Genomic DNA, 20684 nt, shown 5'->3' with positions numbered 1-20684 from the left:
CTTTTCTAAGAAACACCCTGCAAAGATATAAAAACCAAGAGCCCCTGGCTGGCATAACTGATTTTAAAATGAAAAGAGAATAACCTAGTTTTAGGGGCTTCCCTTTTCATATGGAGTAAGTAGCAGAATTCATCACCTCGCTGGATTAATTTGTCTAAATCTCATGGAATTTTTGAAGCAGTCAGGCCTGTGTCTCCACTATAACTTTTAATTGGTTTAGTGCCCAGTTAGTGCCACGATTGGCTGTAACCATGGTTTTGTCCACGCATAGCACTATCACATTGGACTATTTTTCTACTATTTTTGAAGATCTCTACTTGCAGTTCCATGTGTTGTGAAGTTTTATGGTCTGTTTGTATTCCTGGCATAACACATTAACATGCCTGTCTCTCAACCAAAATCCAGCAACCACATGTACGATTCTGTGACCGTGGAAAACAATAGACTTATCTTCATGAAGATTTCCCTGATTTCTACAGGATCTTCATGACCCACTTGTGAATATACTGGGATATTGCATATTTGCAGGGAAGAAACATACATATTGTTTGGCAACAGCCCCCAAAATATTTGTCAACAGACAACTTCAATAGGAAATAGTTACAGTTGAAAATGTCAGCATCATTAGGATCTACCTAATGCCTCAAAAACATGTTATCATTTCCATAGATAATAACTCAGAAGTCTAGAAATGAACATTTAAGCGTGCAGACACTATACTCATGCCATATATTCCTTCTCCACTTACATCTCCCCACCCAACTTTATCTTTGCCTCTTTATGATTTGTATATATACACACACAGTTAAGAATTCCTAGGATATTCTAAAATCCTATTTCCTTATCAAGGAACTTACAATGTGCTATAACTAACATATAGTACACTATTACTTATTTTTAAAAAACTAAAAAGTAGTGCAGTTGTTAGTGAACATTAGAGGCATACCTACCACGTAGCTAGGTCAGCATACGCTTATCTGAACTTAAGACACCATTCCATAAATCCAAGATTTTGCTTTCTATTCCTGAGAACAACTTAACTCCTCAAGCACATCCTATGAACTGAAAGCTTACGGAGCTCTGACGTGGTAAATGGGAAATCTAACTAAAATGGGAAATCCTTAGTTATAATTATATAAATGGCATATAATTTCTTATGTATGGATTGCCAAGAAAATAGTATTTCAGAACACAACAATGGGGCAACCTCAAGAACTTCTGGACATAGCCTACAGGGAAATTTCCCAGAGACCCCCTAAAACCTTGCCAAGGAACAGTATATCATGCACAGATTCATTGATCCGGATCCAAGCTATGTCTGACGGGAACCTAGAGCCCCGAGTAACTTGGACCCACAGAACCATCCAGGGGGCTTCCACCACTGAAGAAGACTGTAACCAAGAGGCACAAGGAGTTTGAAATTCAGACTTGGACAGGGCAGGAGCTAGTATTTATTCACCCTCTGATGCCTCTTGTATGTGAAATGAGAGGGCAGTATCAAGTTATGCATCCATTATGACGTGTTATCTAAGACAAGACCAGCCCCCTTCTGTACTCTGGCAATGCCATGCCCAGATTCAGCCAAGAAGCAGCAAATGGCAGAAGGGCAGGTTATGTAGTGTAACTGAGCAGGGCCCACTAGAGAATCACAGCCTAAAGTTGCGATCGGAGTGCTGCAGGGAGAAAAGACTATCCCTATTCACCATCCTCCAGACTTTGGCAGCAGGAGTAGGGGGTAGACTCTACATGAGCCATTGTTGCTCACATCACCATCAGAGGACACTTCTTCCTTTCCCTACAAGATCTTTCTTTCCCAGTCTGATGCTGGGCCCACTGACAGTGCTTGTAAGGCACTCTTGGGTCTGGAGTGTAACAAATAGGTGGCATCCATGAAGGTTGAAAATGAAATGTGGATTTTTTCAAGCTCACTTATTCCTCATCTAACGTGTTTGACCCATTTTCCTCTTTATCTGTAGCTGTTTTTGCTTGAAGAGATGAGAGAACGGAAGTATGATGGATATGCTCGGGCAATCCAGAAGGCATGGAGGAAATACATGGCCAGGAAGAAGTATGTACAAATGAGAGAAGAAGGTATGTCTTTACTTCTAATGCTGTAGTAGCTACATGAACTATCCCAGAGCCAGAAACAGAGCATGATTCAAACAAGCACAGTAATATCTCCCATCCTGGAGTGCAAACTCTTGCATTGCTTTGTTTGAGGTTGAGTGCATTTTGCTAACAATTTGAAGTGGTAGGGATAGAGGTTATCTAATACTTAGGGAGAGAGCTTCCCACAGCTAAACAGAAGCTGGGACCTGGGACGAATACAAATTCAGTCCTAGAGTTTGTCATGCTTTATTGCCTTCCTGGGCAATAGCTAAACACTTCTACAAGCTCTGAGCTTTAAACCAAAGGTGAGGTATGCATGTTTTGAAAAATGTCTGATTCTTATTAGAAAACAAATCTGTTATGATGGCAGAGGACTTTGAGTAATAATTCAGGTTTTGGGGATTGGTACTAGATATAGATACTGTTTCATTTCCAGGGACAAATCTTGCTAAGCATATAGTTCTACAGTAACTCCTCACTTAAAGTCGTCCCAGTTAACGTTGTTACGTTGCTGATCAATTAGACTATTAGAGAACGTGCTCGTTTAAAGTTGCGCAATGCTCCCTTATAATGTCGTTTGGCAGCCACCTGATTTGTCTACTGCTTGCAGGAAGAGCAGCCTGTTGGAGCTAGCTGGTGGGGGCTTGGAACAAGGGTGGACCGGCAGCCCTCCATCAGCTCCCGGTTCCCCTAAGTTCCCTGTGCTGCAGCCACCCAGCAGGCTATCAATTGCTGGCAGTTCAGCTGTCCCTCCACCCACTGCCATGTGCTGCTCCTGCCCTCTGCCTTGGAGCTGCTTCCTGGAGCCTCCTGCTTTCTGTGCGGGGGAGGAGAGAGAGGAGGGCTAATGTCAGGGTGTCCCCCTCCCCCCTGCTCCTGCACCCCACTTATCCCATCTCCAAAGAGCAGGGGACGGGACAGGACAGGGCTCAGGATGGAGGGAGCTTGCAGCTGGTGTCTCAACTTGCTGATCTACTTAAAAAGGCAGTGTACTTAGAGTGGGATCAGCATACTTAAAGAGGTAATGCACATTTCTCTCTCACACACAGTGTATGTGTCTGTCTCTGTCTGCCATGCTGTCTCCCTTCCCTCCATTCATACTGTCTTATAGAGTGTGAGGCTACATTAACAACAATGGGTTAATCCCTGAGGGCTCAGCCGATTGCTAGTTCATCATTTAACAGTAAGGCATTCCCTGGGAAATATCCCACCCTCTGACTTCACCACCTCAACCAAGCTTCACAATCATCATCGCTGTGTACACTATTAAATTGTTTGTTTAAAACTTATACTGTGTGTGTGTGTGTGTGTGTGTGTGTGCATATATATATATATAGTCTTTTGTCTGGTGAAAAAAATTTCCCTGGAACCTAACCCCCCTATTTATGTTAATTCTTATGGGGAAATTGGATTTGCTTAACATCATTTCGCTTAAAGTCGCATTTTTCAGGAACATAACTACAAGGTTAAGTGAGGAGTTACTGTGCAACATTTTTTTTTTTTTTTTTGGCAGTTGCTCTTTGAGAGTTCTACAGAGATCAGATTTGCATCAGAACTTCCCCAAATTCTGGAGGTGATTCTCCATTCTGGGCAAAGTGTTTAAATAGTTACGGCTTTCAAAGCACACATCTGCCTGTCAAAAGGATTACCAACTTAAACAGTGCCTTTTTTCATCTGCCAGACAAATATATTTGCCTACATTTTCTTCTAATGTTAAGCTCCTCTTGAAGCCCTGTGAGCTCTTTCTATTCATGAATTTAGAAAGTTATTTGGTTAGCAGTATTTATTAATGTACTCTTTTGGTGTTCAAGCCTCAGATCTGTTGCTGAACAAGAAAGAGAGAAGGCGAAACAGCATCAACAGGAACTTTATTGGGGACTACATAGGCATGGAGGAGCATCCAGAGTTACGTCAGTTTGTAGGGAAACGGGAGAAGATTGATTTTGCAGACACGATTACTAAATATGACCGGCGGTTTAAGGTATGGTTACAAAAAAACCTCCTGAGCCTCAGTCTAGTCATGGTGTCTAAGTTATGGAGCAGTGTTTTTTAGGAACTACCGTATAAAGGAAACCCCACCATGCTTGGAAAACCTCAGTTTCTGATTGTAAATAGGCTATAGAGCAGTTCCATACAACCTAGGATTTCAGATCTGAAGGAAAACTATCACTCTTGGGACTAATGGATAGAGGATGCCGTCACATTCTTTAGCCCTGGTCCACGTTACATCATTTTCACACTTTCTATCCCAAGGACAGAGGGGGCGGTGGCAGATGCTGGGTAGAAAGTGGTGTTGGAATTAAGAAATAGAGAATAGGGAGCAAAGCTATATCTTTATCTAAATGAAATCCAAGCTGAATAACATTCACCCACTTCACTACATCCTCCTTCCCCCGCCCCCCCAAGCAAAATAAAGCTGGTACATTATGTATCTGTGGCACATTCATGTGTTTCTTATTTGGCTAATTTCAGGTGCCTATGTAGTTTGATGATGCTGTATATTTATATTTTTTCAAATCATTTCACATTTCAGGGCGTGAAGCGAGACCTTGTCCTCACCCCAAAGTGCATATATCTGATTGGGCGTGACAAGGTGAAGCAGGGGCCAGAAAAAGGCCTGGTGAAGGAGGTGTTAAAGCGGAGGATTGAGGTGGAAAGAATTCTTTCTGTTTCCCTAAGGTCAGTGCCTGGCCAGGTTCTTTCTGCTGGCAGAGAAAAATCATGTAGGAACAGAAGAGGGGAAGTTGTTTACTAGGGCTGGAATAATATGAGCACTATTTGGTGAATTTGAAAATTAATGGAGGCAAGGGGACTGGCAGTTCTGAAACCAAACTGCTTTTCCATTCTTACTAATATGCTAGCTCCAGGAGTACACACACTTACATTTACACACAAACACATGCAGATTTTCTGAGTACCTGTTAAAGTGGTGCAATCAGTAGTTCTTTTACAGGAGTTCTCAGTTTGGCCCATGGCTTCCCAGAAAAATGTTCTCCACCTGCATTATCAATCATAATTAACATTAAGAGGCGGTAATGACTTTTGATCCAAATTTCTGTCTTAGAAATAATTCCTAATGCTTTTTGAGTATATTTTGTGAGAGTCCGACTTCCTAGAATGCTTCCAGAAAAGCTTGCTGGAGTGATGTTCTCTCTGGCCATTCTACATTAAGCCTTTAGTGCTGCTAAGTATTTCTGCTGACCCAGGGCCAGACACATTCCCGACTACAGGAAATAGCTTCTGTGGTCACATAATTCTTAGAAACCACTTCCAGGTGACTCAGTACAAAACAGCAAGAAACTGCACATCAGACAAATGGATTCCCACGTAAAACACTTCCTCCCTCACAGAAGCAGAGAACAAAGTCTCCTGCCATCTTTGTATTTGTGATCACATTTTGCCAGTGCTGGCATTTGATTGACATTCAGTACTCAATGATACAGAGCTATCTGCTTAGGGCAATAAGTGGAGTTAAATATTAAACTAAACTAATTATTTTTAAAATATTCCCATACTTAAGTATTATGGGTTGATAACTAAAAGTAAACTTTTGAAGTACATGTTTATAAATACCTGTCTCATACTAGCCCAGTGTAAAATGGGGTGTAAAATGCGCCAGCTCACTCTATGGCATTTCTAAGCAGATAGGTTAACACATACTGGTCCTGTTCTTTTCCACTGCATTTTCAAAGCAAGCCTGTGTTGTTTTATTTGTCACACATTTATAACAAGAATTGCAACCATGAACGGCTACAGTAATAGGTGTTGGATGTTAGAGCAAAGTCTCTTATTGTGGTGCCTGAAAACTAAACTGTGAGTGAGGGTCCTGAAAATTACTACATCCAGACACTCAGACAAGGACCCTAGTACTCTGTGCATACAGCTGTACTGAGTAAGCTAAAAAGAAGCCTGCCTCCAGATTGCCAACTCAGTAAGAGTGGTTACACTCATTACCTCAGATGGAAGCATACCTTTCTGTAGATAAACCAAATCTGATGAATTCAGAACTCTATATTTATTATATTTATGTTATATTTAATGAGGCTTTGGCCATGAGTTGTCAGTGTGCTGTTATCATCATAAACCAATGCTTGTGGTTTCCAAAAATTTCAGAAATTACATGGCATAAGACTGTCTCCAGATTTAAAAAAATAAATATAGTGAGGGTTTTTTTTTTTTTATGTTTTCATTTTAGTGTGGGCCAAACTCAGAATGAATATTACTTACAGAGGTTCTTGTTCTATATTGAGTTAGGGTAGCCAGGCTAAATCAAGTAGGAAGAGAGGCACAGAGGTGCCTTCCCTTCCACCAGGCTATACAGAGGTTACTATCTGGAATAGGACCAGACTTTATGGGGAATCTGAGATACTACTGCCCTGACAATGGCAAGAATTAAAAGTTTTCATTGCCATTCTTAATAGATTTTTACAGAATTATTGGAATAATACAAAATCCTTCCTGTTGTACACTTAATGCCTATTCATGTGCATGTATGTTACCAAAAGCCACATATTCTTGTGGAAAAACAATCTGCCCGCCCCCTCCAAACATGCTGAGTTCAGAAACCTCATGGAGTTTTATTTGTATTAAAATTCTCTGTCTTTTATTCTCTCAAAAACAAATCAATCCCCAAATTTTCAACAAAATCTTTCTCAGCCTGGAAAATTCTGTATGTTTTTGAATATATTTAAAATAATTAGATTTCTGAGCCAACCTGGAAATGAATCTGAATGTACCCCAGAAGGAAAATATGCTAAATTAAATTTTCCTGAGGTCATATAGAATTGTTTACAATTATACTTCTGTAAAGGGCATTTCAAAGGGTTCAATTCTTTTCTAAACTCTTCTGATTTAACAGGAGCGCTCAGCGTAGAATAAAGCATTTTTTTTAAATGGGGATGAGAGAGGGAGAAAGGGTGATTAATTGTCAGAGAAGTAGGAAGGTTCAACTTTTCCTCTCCTAAATGTCCTGTTTGGGGGGTTACCTGGGATGGAATTGCTGTGGTTTGGTTATGGTAGAGTGGAGTGACTGTTGATACTTGTATTTTAAGCTACATCAAGGGCACCTAGAATGGGCTGATAGGTATTCTCTCTCTTTTGTATATACATATAAATAAATACTTACACTCTGTAAGGGAGAGACTTACAGCCCACAGCAATCTGAGGGAAAGTGAGTATCAAAATGCTGCTGGTGGTTGCCTCTCCCATATTTAAAGGGCCAGCTATCAGCCAGGCATGCTGGGAAAGGATCATTGTAAAAGGGTGTGCAGAAAAGGGGAAGTTAATTAATAGCCAGGTAATCAGAAAATAGGTAATTGTAAGAGAGAGAAGACTGAATTAGGTGAAAGAGCCTTACATGCTTGGCCTAATTAGTCCTCTTTTATTTTATTATGATGTGTTGAAGTAGTAAATATCCAGATTTCTTTTAGACATCAGTGACTTCTTTTGCTTGGTTTACCCCCATATGTACTTTTTTGAGAAATGAAGTCATCTCCTGCTGACAGCCATGTAATTTTGGCTTCCCTTCCACCAGGCTATACAGAGGCATGGTTTGTCACAGCTTTCAGTTGCAGTCACTAGAATACGTGGATATTGACCCTATGAGTATCACTGTAGTAGCTACTTCTAATAAACTGCAGTTTAAAAAGACCCTTTCTAAATAAAGGTTAACTGTAAATCTAATGGGGTATAAAATGCTGAAATACAAATTAATTTCTTTTCAGAGAGAAATGCAGACTACAGCTTCCTCTTTTGCTTAGTATGTGACATCTAACATGCTGAGACAGTAACCCAATATTATCTAATGTTGTTAGCAGTCAGAACAGAAGATGAAAGGGAGGCCAGTATGCAACAAAGCCTCACACTAGTATGGGTGCCTTTAAAAACTGTGTGCAGCTTCTGACATCTGTGAGAAATTGCAGCCCAAATACATGAGTAAGACAGTAGACAGATCCAAAGATAAGTCTGAATCTGAGTATGAAAACAAATAAACTTGCAAGCTTTTGTTTCATGGCCTTATGCCTGTGATCAGGATAATGCGAACGGGGAATGGAGGGAGCCTTTTGATAAAAATATAAGCGTCTTCTAGTGATTTTGCACTCACATGCCTCTAAAGTGGAGCTTTTAATTGCAACTGTTTGGGGTGTTTGCGGAGAACATTGTTATAAATCACTCAGACACCTTCTTCCTCAGTCATAGCCTGGTCAGACATGTAACCATGACGTCTGTGTCCTTGCTTTGTAACTTACTGTGACCTCTTGGTGAAAAAGTATGCGCAAGTGAGAGAGACACAGACTTCATCCCTTCAGAAAAGTGTTCTGGAATCCTCCCACAGCCTTCCTTTAAAATGCTTCAGTTCCTAGCCGTAGGACTGGGATATTAGCACATCAGTACTAAAACCACCACCCACTAGAGAGAACATTCTGACAAGAAGACCTAAGACTGGTGGAATATCAGAGAAGTTGTGGCTTCAGTCACTCTGCAGAAAGCACCCCTGCAAAATGGCAGCCAATCTCTTAGGGTACAGCTTTTTAAAATGAATCATTATTGCAATATCTGATAAGCCCGTTTCTTCACAAAAAGGGGAGAAAGAGACAGGGGGCCAGTTTGAGCTGGTATAAATTGGCCATGTCAATTGAAGTCAGTAATATAATAATTATGCTTAACACTTTACATCTTCAAAGTGCTGTACTAATAGTAACTCGGGCTTCGATCCTCAGAGGTATATAGGCACCTCGCTGCCACTGAACTATGAGGTAAGCATTGATGCCCCCTTTTACCGAAAGGACCCCTTTTACAGAAAGGAAACTGAGGCACAGAGGAGCAGACACAGTGACTAAATGACATGGCTCAGGAAGTCTTGGCTCATTGAACCAGGCTTACTGTCCTGGACCACATCGCCTCTATGAGAGAAAAGATAATTATATATAAACAAGAACTATTAAAACATTAAGGCTGAAGCAAAGGTAAACCTGGAATCACAAGAGAGAATTTTCTATCATGGGGATTCCAGAAGTGTGCAGAATCAACCACGCCCCAGTCCTTTAGCAGAGCTCCATGTGCCCTTGGGACTCTGCCTGCATGAGTTTGTAGGATCTTCAATTGGTGTAAATTGGAATCACTCCATTAAAGTCAGTGGAGTGATGCTGACTTACACCAGCTAAGGGTCTTATCCAGGGTCTATGTTTGCTTCGCTGTCTAAGTTCAGGGAGTGCAAGTTAAAGGTGATGCAGCTTGTTTTGCTTTTATCGGTTTGAGTTTCAGTCTCATTTTAAGAAGTATTTCTTTTTCAGCTTTTCTAATTAACTTTACACAACATTCTACAAATCCAGTCTTAATGACTAGCTTTGCTGTTGTTAAGGATATGAGCTTTTCATTGTAGCACATGTTCCCATTTTATAATAACAATAATTAACTTAAAATGACTATTTTGTATTCAGTTATCACACAAGAAGATTGTTTTGGGGATTCCATTACCAGCAGCAGAAACAAAGAACCATTATCTAAAAGCAAAACTCAGCTATTAATTCTTCATTAGATTTTTAAAAAATCTCCATGATTGCTTTCAAATGCTATTAAAATGAAGGGCTATTTTTGCACTTTGGATTCAAGGCTGAATGATGCATGGTCTGATTTCTTTACAGCACAATGCAGGATGACATTTTCATTCTACATGAGCAGGAATATGATAGTTTGCTTGAATCGGTCTTCAAAACGGAATTTTTAAGCCTTTTATCTAAGCGATATGAGGAGAAAACACAAAGAAAACTACCTCTGAAATTTAGCAATACGTGAGTAATGGTTTTCAAAAAAAATATTAAACAGCTGTTTCTTCCTGCTGCCAGGGTAAAGATGCAAAAACCAGGTTAGTGTAAGTATTGGATTCTCATATTTATATTCCATCCTCGGTTACAGAACCAGGGAGATGTGTGCAGTGTGAATGCCTGCATACGCATGTGCTTAGAAAGCTAGAAGACTTTCTTGCATAGCCTGTGTAATACCTTAGGGTCAAATCCTCGCCACTCCCCTCTTCTCATTCTCTGTGCACAGTGGGATCTTAATGCAGCAAAACTTCCCTTGCTGTGCTGAGTGGGGCATCAGGTTATAGAGAGGCCACACAAGGGAAATTCTTCACCATCAGCGTGCCTACACAACAGTTCTCTGTGTCTGTTCTCCCAACTGCAATGAGGGCCAGGCCAGTCAGTGAACAACTACATGGATTCACAGTCCAAACCCTTCCTCTCTTGGAGGACAAGGCAGTAGCAGCTGCAAAGTGGCTGTGCTGGTGTGTCATGCCCTAACAAGGGAGAATTCTCTTCAGTCCCATTATGTACTCCTTGGCCTTACCCTAGAGATGCTGAAGTACTACACTGATGCATGTGTTGTACCTCCTTAGATGCATAATGGGAAGATAAGGCCAGAGTGATGGGTGGTTGGTTGAAAAGGGGTCTCTCATTTAGGGTAGGAGTTTAGATTTTGTGGGGACAGAGTAGGGTTACCATACGTCCGGATTTTCCCAGACATGTCCGGCTTTTTGGGCTCCAAATCCCCGTCCGGGGGGAAATCCCAAAAAGCCGGACATGTCCGGGAAAATCGGGACATGCGGGGCCCGCGGTGCTGGGCTGGGAGCCGGGGGCTCGGGGGCCGGGCCGACGGTGCGGTGCCGGGCCGGGGGCTCGGGGGCCGGGGACCGGCAGTGCTGGGCGGGCTGGCACCCCAGGGCCCAAGCCAACCCAAGCTGGAAACACCGGGGGGGGGGGGGCAGACTGGGCTGCGCCTCCTCCCCCCACACGCCCCTTACCTGCTTCAGGCTTCCCGCGAATCAAATGTTCGCGGGAAGCAAGGGAGGGGGCGGAGTTGGGGCGGGGACTTTGGGGAAGGGGCGGAGTTGGGGCAGGGGCGGGCCCCGTGGAGTGTCCTCCTTTTGGAGGCTCAAAATATGGTAACCCTGGGACAGAGGCCTGCAGGAATCAGTGGGGTTAGCTTGGATACGTATCTGAACTTCTAGATGCTTGTTCAAAGAAAACTCCAGATGTTTGAGAACTTGGATTTGTAGGATTTTGTTTGCATGTTGGGGCTGGTTTTTGCTTTAAGGGCATGCTGGAAACCATATCAATAAAATTGCATTCTTGCTAATACTCCTATGAAGTAAGCAAATTAATGACATTGAGCCTGGAGTTTGCATGTCTGTTTTATTCCAGTCAAAGCAGTGTAAGAATTATTTAAGGGAGAATATCATTTTATCTTGATAATGACATGGGTGAGTAGGAAAAAGTGTAAAAAGTTCCATATAGTCATATAGACTGGGAATCTAAAGCCAATAACAGAGGTGGTTTTGGTTTTGCCATTCTAAAAAGCAGTGCATAACAACTGAGGTTTTGCACATCATGGCTGCCTGAGCCCATCTCTAGCTACAGTACATTGAAGGTAATATGCATTTGCAGATACAAGCTGTGAACGAGACTATTTGAATTTTGATAGAGGCCTGTATCTTCAAAGGAGGACATAAATACACTTGCAAAAATGTACATGTTCCCATTGTTCCCACAACGAAATGTATTTGCATGCATATGTCAGGTAATACCCAGATACCCATTAGTGTAGTGTATGCCATGTGACACCCACTAGCATGCACCTATGCAGAGTTCTGCAGGTACACTGGGTGATGCGTTAGATAATATACGCATCTATTGTTCAAACATTTGTCCTCAAAACTCCATCGAGAGCATCTTATGCCTTGTTTGTGTAGATTTCCCAAGAACCATTAATGATGTCATGTAGGACACAAAAAGGCATGAAACCATGTTTTGTTCAGTTTAAAATATTCAAGATACAGTTTCTCAGCTATAGCGATTAGCGAGGTTCTGTTTATTTTTTCCCATTTGAAAGCTATCTGTTGGTTAGTGATGTTCCCTGGTCCTTGTATGTGAATGCTTCTCTTTTTGTCTCTGTGTGTGTGTGCGCGCTTGCATTAGACTTGAAGTGAAGCTGAAGAAGGAGAATTGGGGACCATGGAGTGCAGGTGGTTCTCGCCAAGTGCAATTTATGCAAGGCCAAGGAGATTTAGCTATTCTCAAGCCAAGTAACAAGGTGCTGCAGGTCAGCATTGGACCAGGACTACCAAAGAATTCCCGTAAGTATGAATTTCCCTTTGACTGTCCTTCTGAATGGATCAGAGTCTTGATTTTGGCTGTTCGTTTTACTTTTATTTCTCGGTCTCTTCCCTATCCACCACCTACCCTATGTTCTTCGTTGTTTCTCTATGGCATTCACAGGAAGAGTAGATTGCAGACTGTAACGCTGCAACATACTTGCCTCTCCTTGTACAGCCTTTGTTGGATTCACTGTTAATTCAGCAGTGCACACTGACTGCTGGTGGAAGCCTCTGAAACTCATGGCCCTGGGACATAAGACATCTGGCCTTGTAGCATGGGACAGAACACAAGTGGCAGATCAGACATTCATTCCATGCACAAAGGGTACCCTCTTCCACAAAATCCACAGAGAACCCTTTTCTGGTTTGTGAATCCATGTGTGAGGAGGGAGGCAGGCTGGGCTAGGAGAAAAAGGTGCCAATAGCAAATTATGGAGTGATACAACAGCAAGGAATCAGCTCCAAGTGTAATAGTACCTGAGGATGCATTAGTTTTGCCTCAGAGCACCTCTGTGCTGTGAAACTTTCCTACCTCCTGTAAGGGGGTTCTGAAGACAGCAGGGGGAAGCCCCATTTGCATTGCTCCCTGCTCCTTTGGAGTCCTACCATTGGGGTAAGGAAGAGCCAAAGATGTAAAAGACCTTGTAATAACCTGTTGTCAAATGTTACAGCCTCTCAAACAGGAGCTTAAGTCTTGTGCATGTCATGAGTTATTTTCAAACCATATTTAGCCTGCTTTGTTCCTTTGTTTTTACAGCTATGGAGCACACCCCTCTACCTCTCATGCTCCCTTAATACACACACACACACACAATTTTCTCTACAGCCCTTTAATTCAAAAAACAGAAGGTGAGTTCTCAGCCACAATATGACCAGCTTGTGCCTCTCCAGTGGTGCAAAGGAGCCATAAAGCCAGCTGGTGAAGGATTCTGACATGGGGAAATCTTCTAGTGGCACAGAGTTGCAGTAACCCTTGGCATAGTGGGCTTACAAAGAAATTACTAGACAAAAAGCACCATTATGCCAACTCTCCTCGGCTTTTGGAACATTCCTTGGGGCTAATGGCAGGTGGGTGCCACTTAGACCAGCTTTATCATTAAAGCTCACCTGGACCACAGCTGGCCCCAGGACTGGGTGAGTTTGTTAAAATGGCATTAAGTTACCTTTGATCCCCCCAGCCCTTCAGGTGCTATGCTAAGCACAACTTGGCCAAAACCTGAATTTCAAATGGCTCCTTCTGATCAAGAACGAGGAGCTGACATTCAGCGTAAGGACTTGTTTACTGAATGCTACACAGAGGATGACAATCTGACAGAGCTTAACATGTTTATTTTAGGCCCCACAAGACGGAACATTACCCAAAGCCAAGGGTATTCCCATAGGACTCAAAGTCAGAATTACCCCATGAGGGCTGCTCCACCTCCCCCAGGTAAGTTATCTTCTGCTTTGGCTAAGGCAGCATTCCAGACTCAATTTCTTTCTTTCATGCCGTAGTTGGGCATCATTCTCCAGAATGCTTTGCAGTGGGGTTTTTTTCTCCTTCAGTTCTAAAAGTATTTTTGAAATCACCATAACTGAAATTAGGCTCCTTAGTGTGATAGGCATTATATCAAACCAGTCCTTCAAATCCACTGGCACTTACTCTGAGACTAGTGTTCAGCTGGAGGTGTCTCATGTCAATTGTCATAGATGCCAGCATATATAGCCTCTTGATACAAAACACTGAATGTGCAGTTGCTTCTATGCATCTTCCACTTTAGGACACAGTATATACACACAGCACAGGGCTAGACAATACTCAGCCTTGTCACTGCGCTCTCAGTACCACACATAATGGAACTGGACTTGTGCCTCATTCCCTTGCTGTTATGCAAAAGCTTTTGTATATGCTGATGCATATGAGCTGTGCCAGTACGTAGGTGCAGAAGAGACCGTCTCTCCATGAGATGTTCTCCCCTTGGGGTTGAATAAACTAGTTCCCTGCATGGTAGCTGTGCTAGTAAGTAGTGTGCAGAGTTGAACCCTAGATTGATGTCATTAGGCTGTGTCTGTTACTTTCATTTTTGCCCTTAAATAAGAATTTAGAGTATGAGTTTACAGGAAAGAACAGGAAAGAGTCTAAATCATACAGTACTGACTCAGGCAAGACAAAGGTCAGTGTGAGTCTCAGACAAAGGATTGCATGGAATGGTTTTCCTAGATACCAAGCCTGTTTACAGCAATTAAGCAATAGGATGTTTGCATCGCAGTAGTTAAGGTTGGATCAACATTTCTTTTGCAAAACACTAATTCTGAATGTTTGTAATTAGGCAGTAAATACTTGTTCAGGGTTACATGAAACATCAACCCAGCAGCAGCTTGTTTGTTTTTAAAAATATTTGCAAACACTCTTGTCAGTGTTTAAGAATCAGGAATGCAAAGGACAGCCACATTGAGTTCAGATCTTATAGTGGCCCTTATGCTCTGAAGCATCCTCAGTTCAATAGCAAATCTGGGTGTAATGGGGGACCTCACCCAGGGGATATGCAATGGTGGGCTGCCAGCAGTCTTTGCCTCAGTTTCCTTGAAGGAGGTTTTTAATAAGTCCACAGAAGTTTGTATCTTGAACATCACCCCTTAAGAATTATGTTTTAATTTAGTGATCTGTCTCAGCTTTAGACATGAAGGTTACTATTAGCCTTTTTTTCCGAAATACTAAGTGGCTACTTCTCATTTAAAGAGAGTATTTTGCAAAGAAATCTTGGGAAGCATTAGGTGAACAAAATATTGTTCTGTCCTGCAAGTTTATATCCAATAAGATTAATTTAGATTAAGGGTACAGGTGAAAATAAGAACCCTACTGACATCCATCTAGGTTCAACTCTGCACACTACTGACTAGCACAGTGAATATGCTGGGATCTAGTTTATTCAACCCCAAAGGCAGAACATTACATGGAGAGACCTCCTGCTTTGCATCTGTAGGGAAGATGAGCTGAGTCAACCTTAATCCATCAACCCCAGTTACATCCAAGCTCCTTACCAGCAGCAAAGCCTTTATGACCCAGAACCCTCTGCTGGAGTCAGGGTTCTTCTTGGCAATAGCTGGGGAATAGTCCCTCCTCTTGGGTCAAGGTCCTCCCATGGAGGCTGAACCAGAAGGACCCTTCTTCAGGACAGCTTATGATTTCCTGCTGAAAACTCTCCCACCTAGGAGCATTCTCCCTGGATTTCCATTGCTAGTGTGTCCCCCTCATCAAGTGCCCCCAGATGCCTTCTCTGTAGGAGACTGCTCTTCCTACACTCCAGGAACCTCTGTTCTCCTAGTCCCTCCCACTTCCACCTCACCAATACCTTCCCTTTTATCATGCCCAGCTGCTTCCCTGCCTAATTAACTACTTCCTAGTTACTCACTGAGTTAATTAGTCCCAGGTGAACCTGAGTTGCCTCATTCCCCCTTGTGGAGCCTCTCAGAGGCAGGCTGATCCCCTGACCCCTACAGAGAGCTAGCTGCCCTCTGACATCCCTCCAGATCTGTGCTGGGTCACTTCAAGATTTTTTGTTTAAAAAAGAAAAAAGATTTTTTTAAATAGCCATTTAACGTACGAAAGCTGTCTACTGCTCATGCAGTGTGTTCTTTATCAATACACCTGTGCAAGAAACCACCCTTATTAGGCAACCTACTGTCTTAAGAGAACATCCCAGAGTATCCCAAACAGACTGGCGGGGATTGTCAAAGGAAATTAGGCACCATGTGATTTGGGGACCTAAATCCTTAGGCTCTGATGAAAATCCCAGCCACAAAGTACAATTCTACTTCCCCCTTGCCCCACAGTGGGGGAAAGCAGACTGTGTTTGTCAGCCTCTTGAGTGGCCACATAAGAGAGATTCCAATGTATTCATGACCATTTTAAAATTATAATGGGACTACAGATGCACACACTACTGTGTACGCATTTACTTTAAAATAAACCTTAATAGAGATGTCCATAAAAGCTAAGATAAAACTAGATTTTATCTAATAATCTAGATTGATACATGTTGGGGCTAGCATTTATTTTTTATAATATAGGATCCTGAATAAAGGGTGGAACTTAAACTGCTGCCATAGTATCAGAGGAACTATCAGGAACTGAAGGTCATGCAATGTCAATGGAAGGCCAGTGTGTCCTAGATTTGCTGTAAGCTCTTCCAGGACCCAGTGTCATGAGGAAATACTAATGAATGAACTCCTATTTCCCCACTGTGATCCTACAGTGTGCTAGTTGTCCAGCTGGCCACTGGTTTTAACCCCAGGTGGGGAGTGGAAAGGGTCACCGGATGGTGGTGCATGTATTGTGCCCAATCCTGCTTTGATTGAATTTAGTGGGAGTTTGAGGCATGGAAGGAATGCAGGATTGAGCTCATAAGCCCTGATTTTTCGAGTGATGGTCCATATATGGATTCCAAACATGGGTGCACCCACATTTGGAATCCAAATAGGGGACCATGCGTCTCGAAGAACCTCCAGTTACAGGCAAATAACTTCTTCTGCAATGAACTCAGAGGTTCGTAGGTGCTTTTTTAAAAGTGTGTTTTAGAGGCAAGGTTTCTGGAAGGGCGTGCAAAGTGCTGCACCGTGGTGCAAGGACAGTTAAAGGCAGCACACCTGCTACAGTGCACTGTGCAGGTCAACACAGTCTCTAATATGTATAAGATAAAGCACTGCCTCATGCTGTACGGTGCAACATCAGTGAAATGTGAGTGGTTAAATATTGTGAGAGGTTACACACATATGCAGTAAACAATTTTCAAAAGTTCCTCGTAATCGTGAGTAAACTCTGTCAAATCATTAGCCATATTATCACATGCAAAATTCAAAATAGGAGCCACTATTTGATCTACGAGAGAGCCAGAAAGCATCTGAATACACCTTTTCTATTCATTTAGTGCTTCTGTTAAACAGGCAAACATTTATATCAACATTATTTTAAATAAAACCTTTGTAAGGTGTAATAAGGTCAGTGTTCAGAGAGCTCTATGGGGTTTTCCCCATCTGACTCCCTTTAACTTTAGGAATTTCAAGGACCTGACCCAAAGTCCACTGAAGTCATTGGAAGTCCATTGCCTTTAATGGCATGCCAAGGTGACTAAACCCCCATGCAATGGTTTTAAAACACAAGGGCTAAGGTTAAACAGCAGCCAAGATCAAAAACGTATGGTTTTGCTAAATCAAGAGCTGTGCAAATCCCAGTGATCGCTTAGAGTTTTATCACATACCTGAACCTTAAACAAGGGTCATGAACTCATGAATCTGCGATGAGTTTTCGGTAACCCCGGCTTATATACAGAGCAAAGTTGGGGATCTCAGCTGAATTTTGCTTTGAGTTTTCAAATTCCTTGAAAGTTGAGTCCAAGTGACAATTGACAGTTGAACTGCAGACAAAGCTGAACACTGCAGAAAGGAGGCAACCTTTTGGAAAGCCTGTTATCCCCACAGTTGTACTGCATGGGTTCATGCTTTTTTATACTTCTAGGTCACCATCAAAATGGAGTGATAAAAAGCCCTCAATTTGTGCCACATCCCCACACCCCAGCGAACCAACGAGCCAGTCAGAAGAACCTGTATACAACTATGGTGCGCCCACCTTTACCACAGCAACTCTCGGCAGGATCAGACAAGGTTTCACACCAACCAGAAAGTCTGGACTTCCTCAAGGTGCCTGACCAAGGGGCTGCTGGGTAAGCTTTTATGTGGAGACTCTTTCAAAGAAAGAAGGGCTGATCTTTATAAAGAGGTTCCTGGACTTAAATTATGCATCACTGGTGAAATTATATTGTTTGCACACATGGCCAAATCATGGCATTAAGCTGAGCTCAGGAGTCCCATTGACTTCCATAGTATTTCTGCATGCAGAATAATCGCGGGCTCAGATCCATAATCCACTCATCATGGAGTCAATGTGAACCAGTTCCAGTATTCCCAATGCTAAGATCATGTACTTGCACAGTACCTACTAAAGACTCTCAAAGCATTTTTCAGGCTTTAATTAAGTCTCCTCTCCCCTCTATGAGAGGGATTTTCATATCCATTTTATGGATGGGTAAACAGTGAGCATAGCTCACTCTGCCTCTGTCTCCCAACAACTGTCAGAACCCAGTCCCCTGTCCAATCACGAGACAGTATTCGCTCTTTAGTACTATCTTATTTTCATTGGAGGCACGATTACTCCATATGGGATTGATTTTTTTTTTTGGTGGGGGAAGAATGGCAGGATAATTCAATGGCAGGAAGTTGATTTTATTGGTGAAATTAGGGGCATATTAATTCCACCTCAGTTTGTCTCCTTTGCACTCAGGAGAGCAACATAAAGAGCTTGAATACTGGCCATATCTGGACAGCTGAGAATTCCCCCAGCAGGGGTTGCTCTCACCTGGCATATCCAGCCATTCCTAGTCCTTTCACAGGGGCCATACCAGGAAGGGCAGGGAGTATGGTTGAGGACCACTGCTGTCAAGCAATTCTCAGCTGGCACACAGTCCCTTAGTGACCTTTTGCAGATGGTGTAGATTAGAATAGCCTCAATTCCAGCACCGGGACTAGAGCTGCACAAGGCAGAGAACTGGGGAGGCTATATCCAACTCCGTGACGTCCTGCCCCCATCTCCTACATGAAGCAGTTCTCAGTGCTGGATTGAAACTGACTGTATCAGACAATCATCTAGGAAGGGACCCAGCTAGATATATTAGATAATGATCATACTCAAGTAAAATATGCAATTAGCGTTGTTACAGTTACTTTGGGAAAGTAACATGTTACTGACTCAGAAGTGAAAACTGGTGATGTACACATTGCCAATTACTTCGTCAAGGATTTACTAGATTACTGATGACTGTACATTGTATGGATGAGATGGTGGTACCAAATACCTTTGCGCACACTTGAGATGGAAATGACTCGATTACCAAAGAGAAGTAACAGGAAGTGATGTCCAGGTTACATTTTTTGGTGTCAACAATAAGAGAAATATCTCAGAATCACTTGTTTAAAAAAAGTAATATCTTCCTATAACCTGTTACTATGACAACTACATGCACTAGGGAAAAAATGTCTCCTGCTTGACAGTCGTGCTGAGGTTTATCAGCTGAAATCAGTAATAGAGATTTCTTTTGTTTTCAATTATGAATAAGCTATTCTAAATAATTGCAAATGATTATACCACAATGAACTTGTTGGCCCAAACTCATTGCCAGATGGCCTGTGGTGTCCATGCATTTCCAATGGACAGGTGTTCTCATCACCAAAACCACCAGTACCACCACCGTTGGCAAAGAAGAAGTTCAGAGTGACCAAAGGCTAAATCGGCAATGGAGACGGAACTAGCCACTCAACCCTCGCTTTCCCCTCATTGCTGTAGTGCGGGGAAAGCTTGAACAACTGCTGTCCATATTGCCACTGTTATGTGGATAAACAGAAGTCTTCAGTTTCCAGGATAACAGTTTAGCACCTTTCCCAAGCATTAAAATCACAATTTAATAAATATTTAAACACAATATACTTAGTCATTCATTACAGTGACTAAGCAGTTTCTCCTGTAACTGAGATCTTTCTACTCTGCTTTTTTGCGCATTAGTGGAAATTTTAGTGCCAGCTGATTTTCAGATTCAAAGGCTCTTGCCTGTTCAATTATTGTAAAACAAATCTGATCATGAATAATCACTTTGTATATTTTCATGCACACAGCTCCCTAATTCCCAGGGCCGGCTCCAGCGTTTTTGCCGCTTGGGGGAAAAAAAAAAAAAGCCACGACCATCGGCAGCTCTCCTGCCGCCGCTTCATTCTTCGGCAGCAATTCGGCAGCAGGTCCTATCCTCCGAGAGGGAGTGAGGGACCCTCTGCTGAATTGCCGCCGAAGAGCCGGACGTGCCGCCCCTCTCTGTTGGCCGCCCCAAGCACCCGCTTGCTGCGCTGGTGCTTGAAGCCGGCCCTGCTAATTCCTTATAGTGAGATAGCTGTGGTGTGACTGAGATCCAGATGTCCCAGAGTACATTCAGATACCAAAGGAGTTATGACCTGTGCAAATAAAAAACAAATCTGCTGTCAGGAAGTGTTAATAATTGTGCTCAGTGATAGTTGATACAGGTTCCTCTCTGTTGCCTGCAGCCTATTAAAATACATTTTTGAGTATTCCTCAACAGCCCGCTCGTGCCTGGGGGGTTCCTCACAAACTGTTAGTTGGTGTTGTTATTTCACTGCTTAAAATGGCAATGTCCAGGGTGCGTTTTGACTTACTGTTATTGGGGCTGGCTCCAGGCACCAGCGCAGGAAGCAGGTGCTTGGGGCGGCCCCTGGAAAGAGGCGGCACGTCCGGGTCTTCGGCGGCAATTCAGCGGTGGGTCCCTCAGTCCCTCTCGGAGGGAAGGACCGGCCGCCGAAGAATGAAGCGGCACAGTAGAGCAGCCAC

General features: G+C 42.7%; 1 protein-coding gene across 3 annotated transcripts in view; it reads left to right on the top strand.

Annotated features, from left to right (window-relative positions):
- Window positions 1–20684, top strand: part of MYO1E (myosin IE) — a 150441-nt gene that overhangs the window by 117500 nt on the left and 12257 nt on the right. For 2 of the 3 annotated variants that reach the window (XM_005284961.5, XM_042853859.2), the window contains 7 exons: window positions 1977–2091; window positions 3921–4090; window positions 4643–4788; window positions 9753–9899; window positions 12084–12241; window positions 13599–13691; window positions 17757–17961. In XM_005284961.5, the coding sequence (XP_005285018.2) occupies window positions 1977–2091; window positions 3921–4090; window positions 4643–4788; window positions 9753–9899; window positions 12084–12241; window positions 13599–13691; window positions 17757–17961 (1034 nt within the window). The remainder of the gene's footprint in view (window positions 1–1976; window positions 2092–3920; window positions 4091–4642; window positions 4789–9752; window positions 9900–12083; window positions 12242–13598; window positions 13692–17756; window positions 17962–20684) is intronic. The other variant, XM_042853860.2, reaches the window with a different exon arrangement.

The sequence above is a fragment of the Chrysemys picta genome, chromosome 10 (genome assembly GCF_011386835.1).
Source record: "Chrysemys picta bellii isolate R12L10 chromosome 10, ASM1138683v2, whole genome shotgun sequence".
Taxonomy (NCBI): Eukaryota; Metazoa; Chordata; order Testudines; family Emydidae; genus Chrysemys; species Chrysemys picta.
This window is presented reverse-complemented; position numbering and strand designations above follow the sequence as displayed.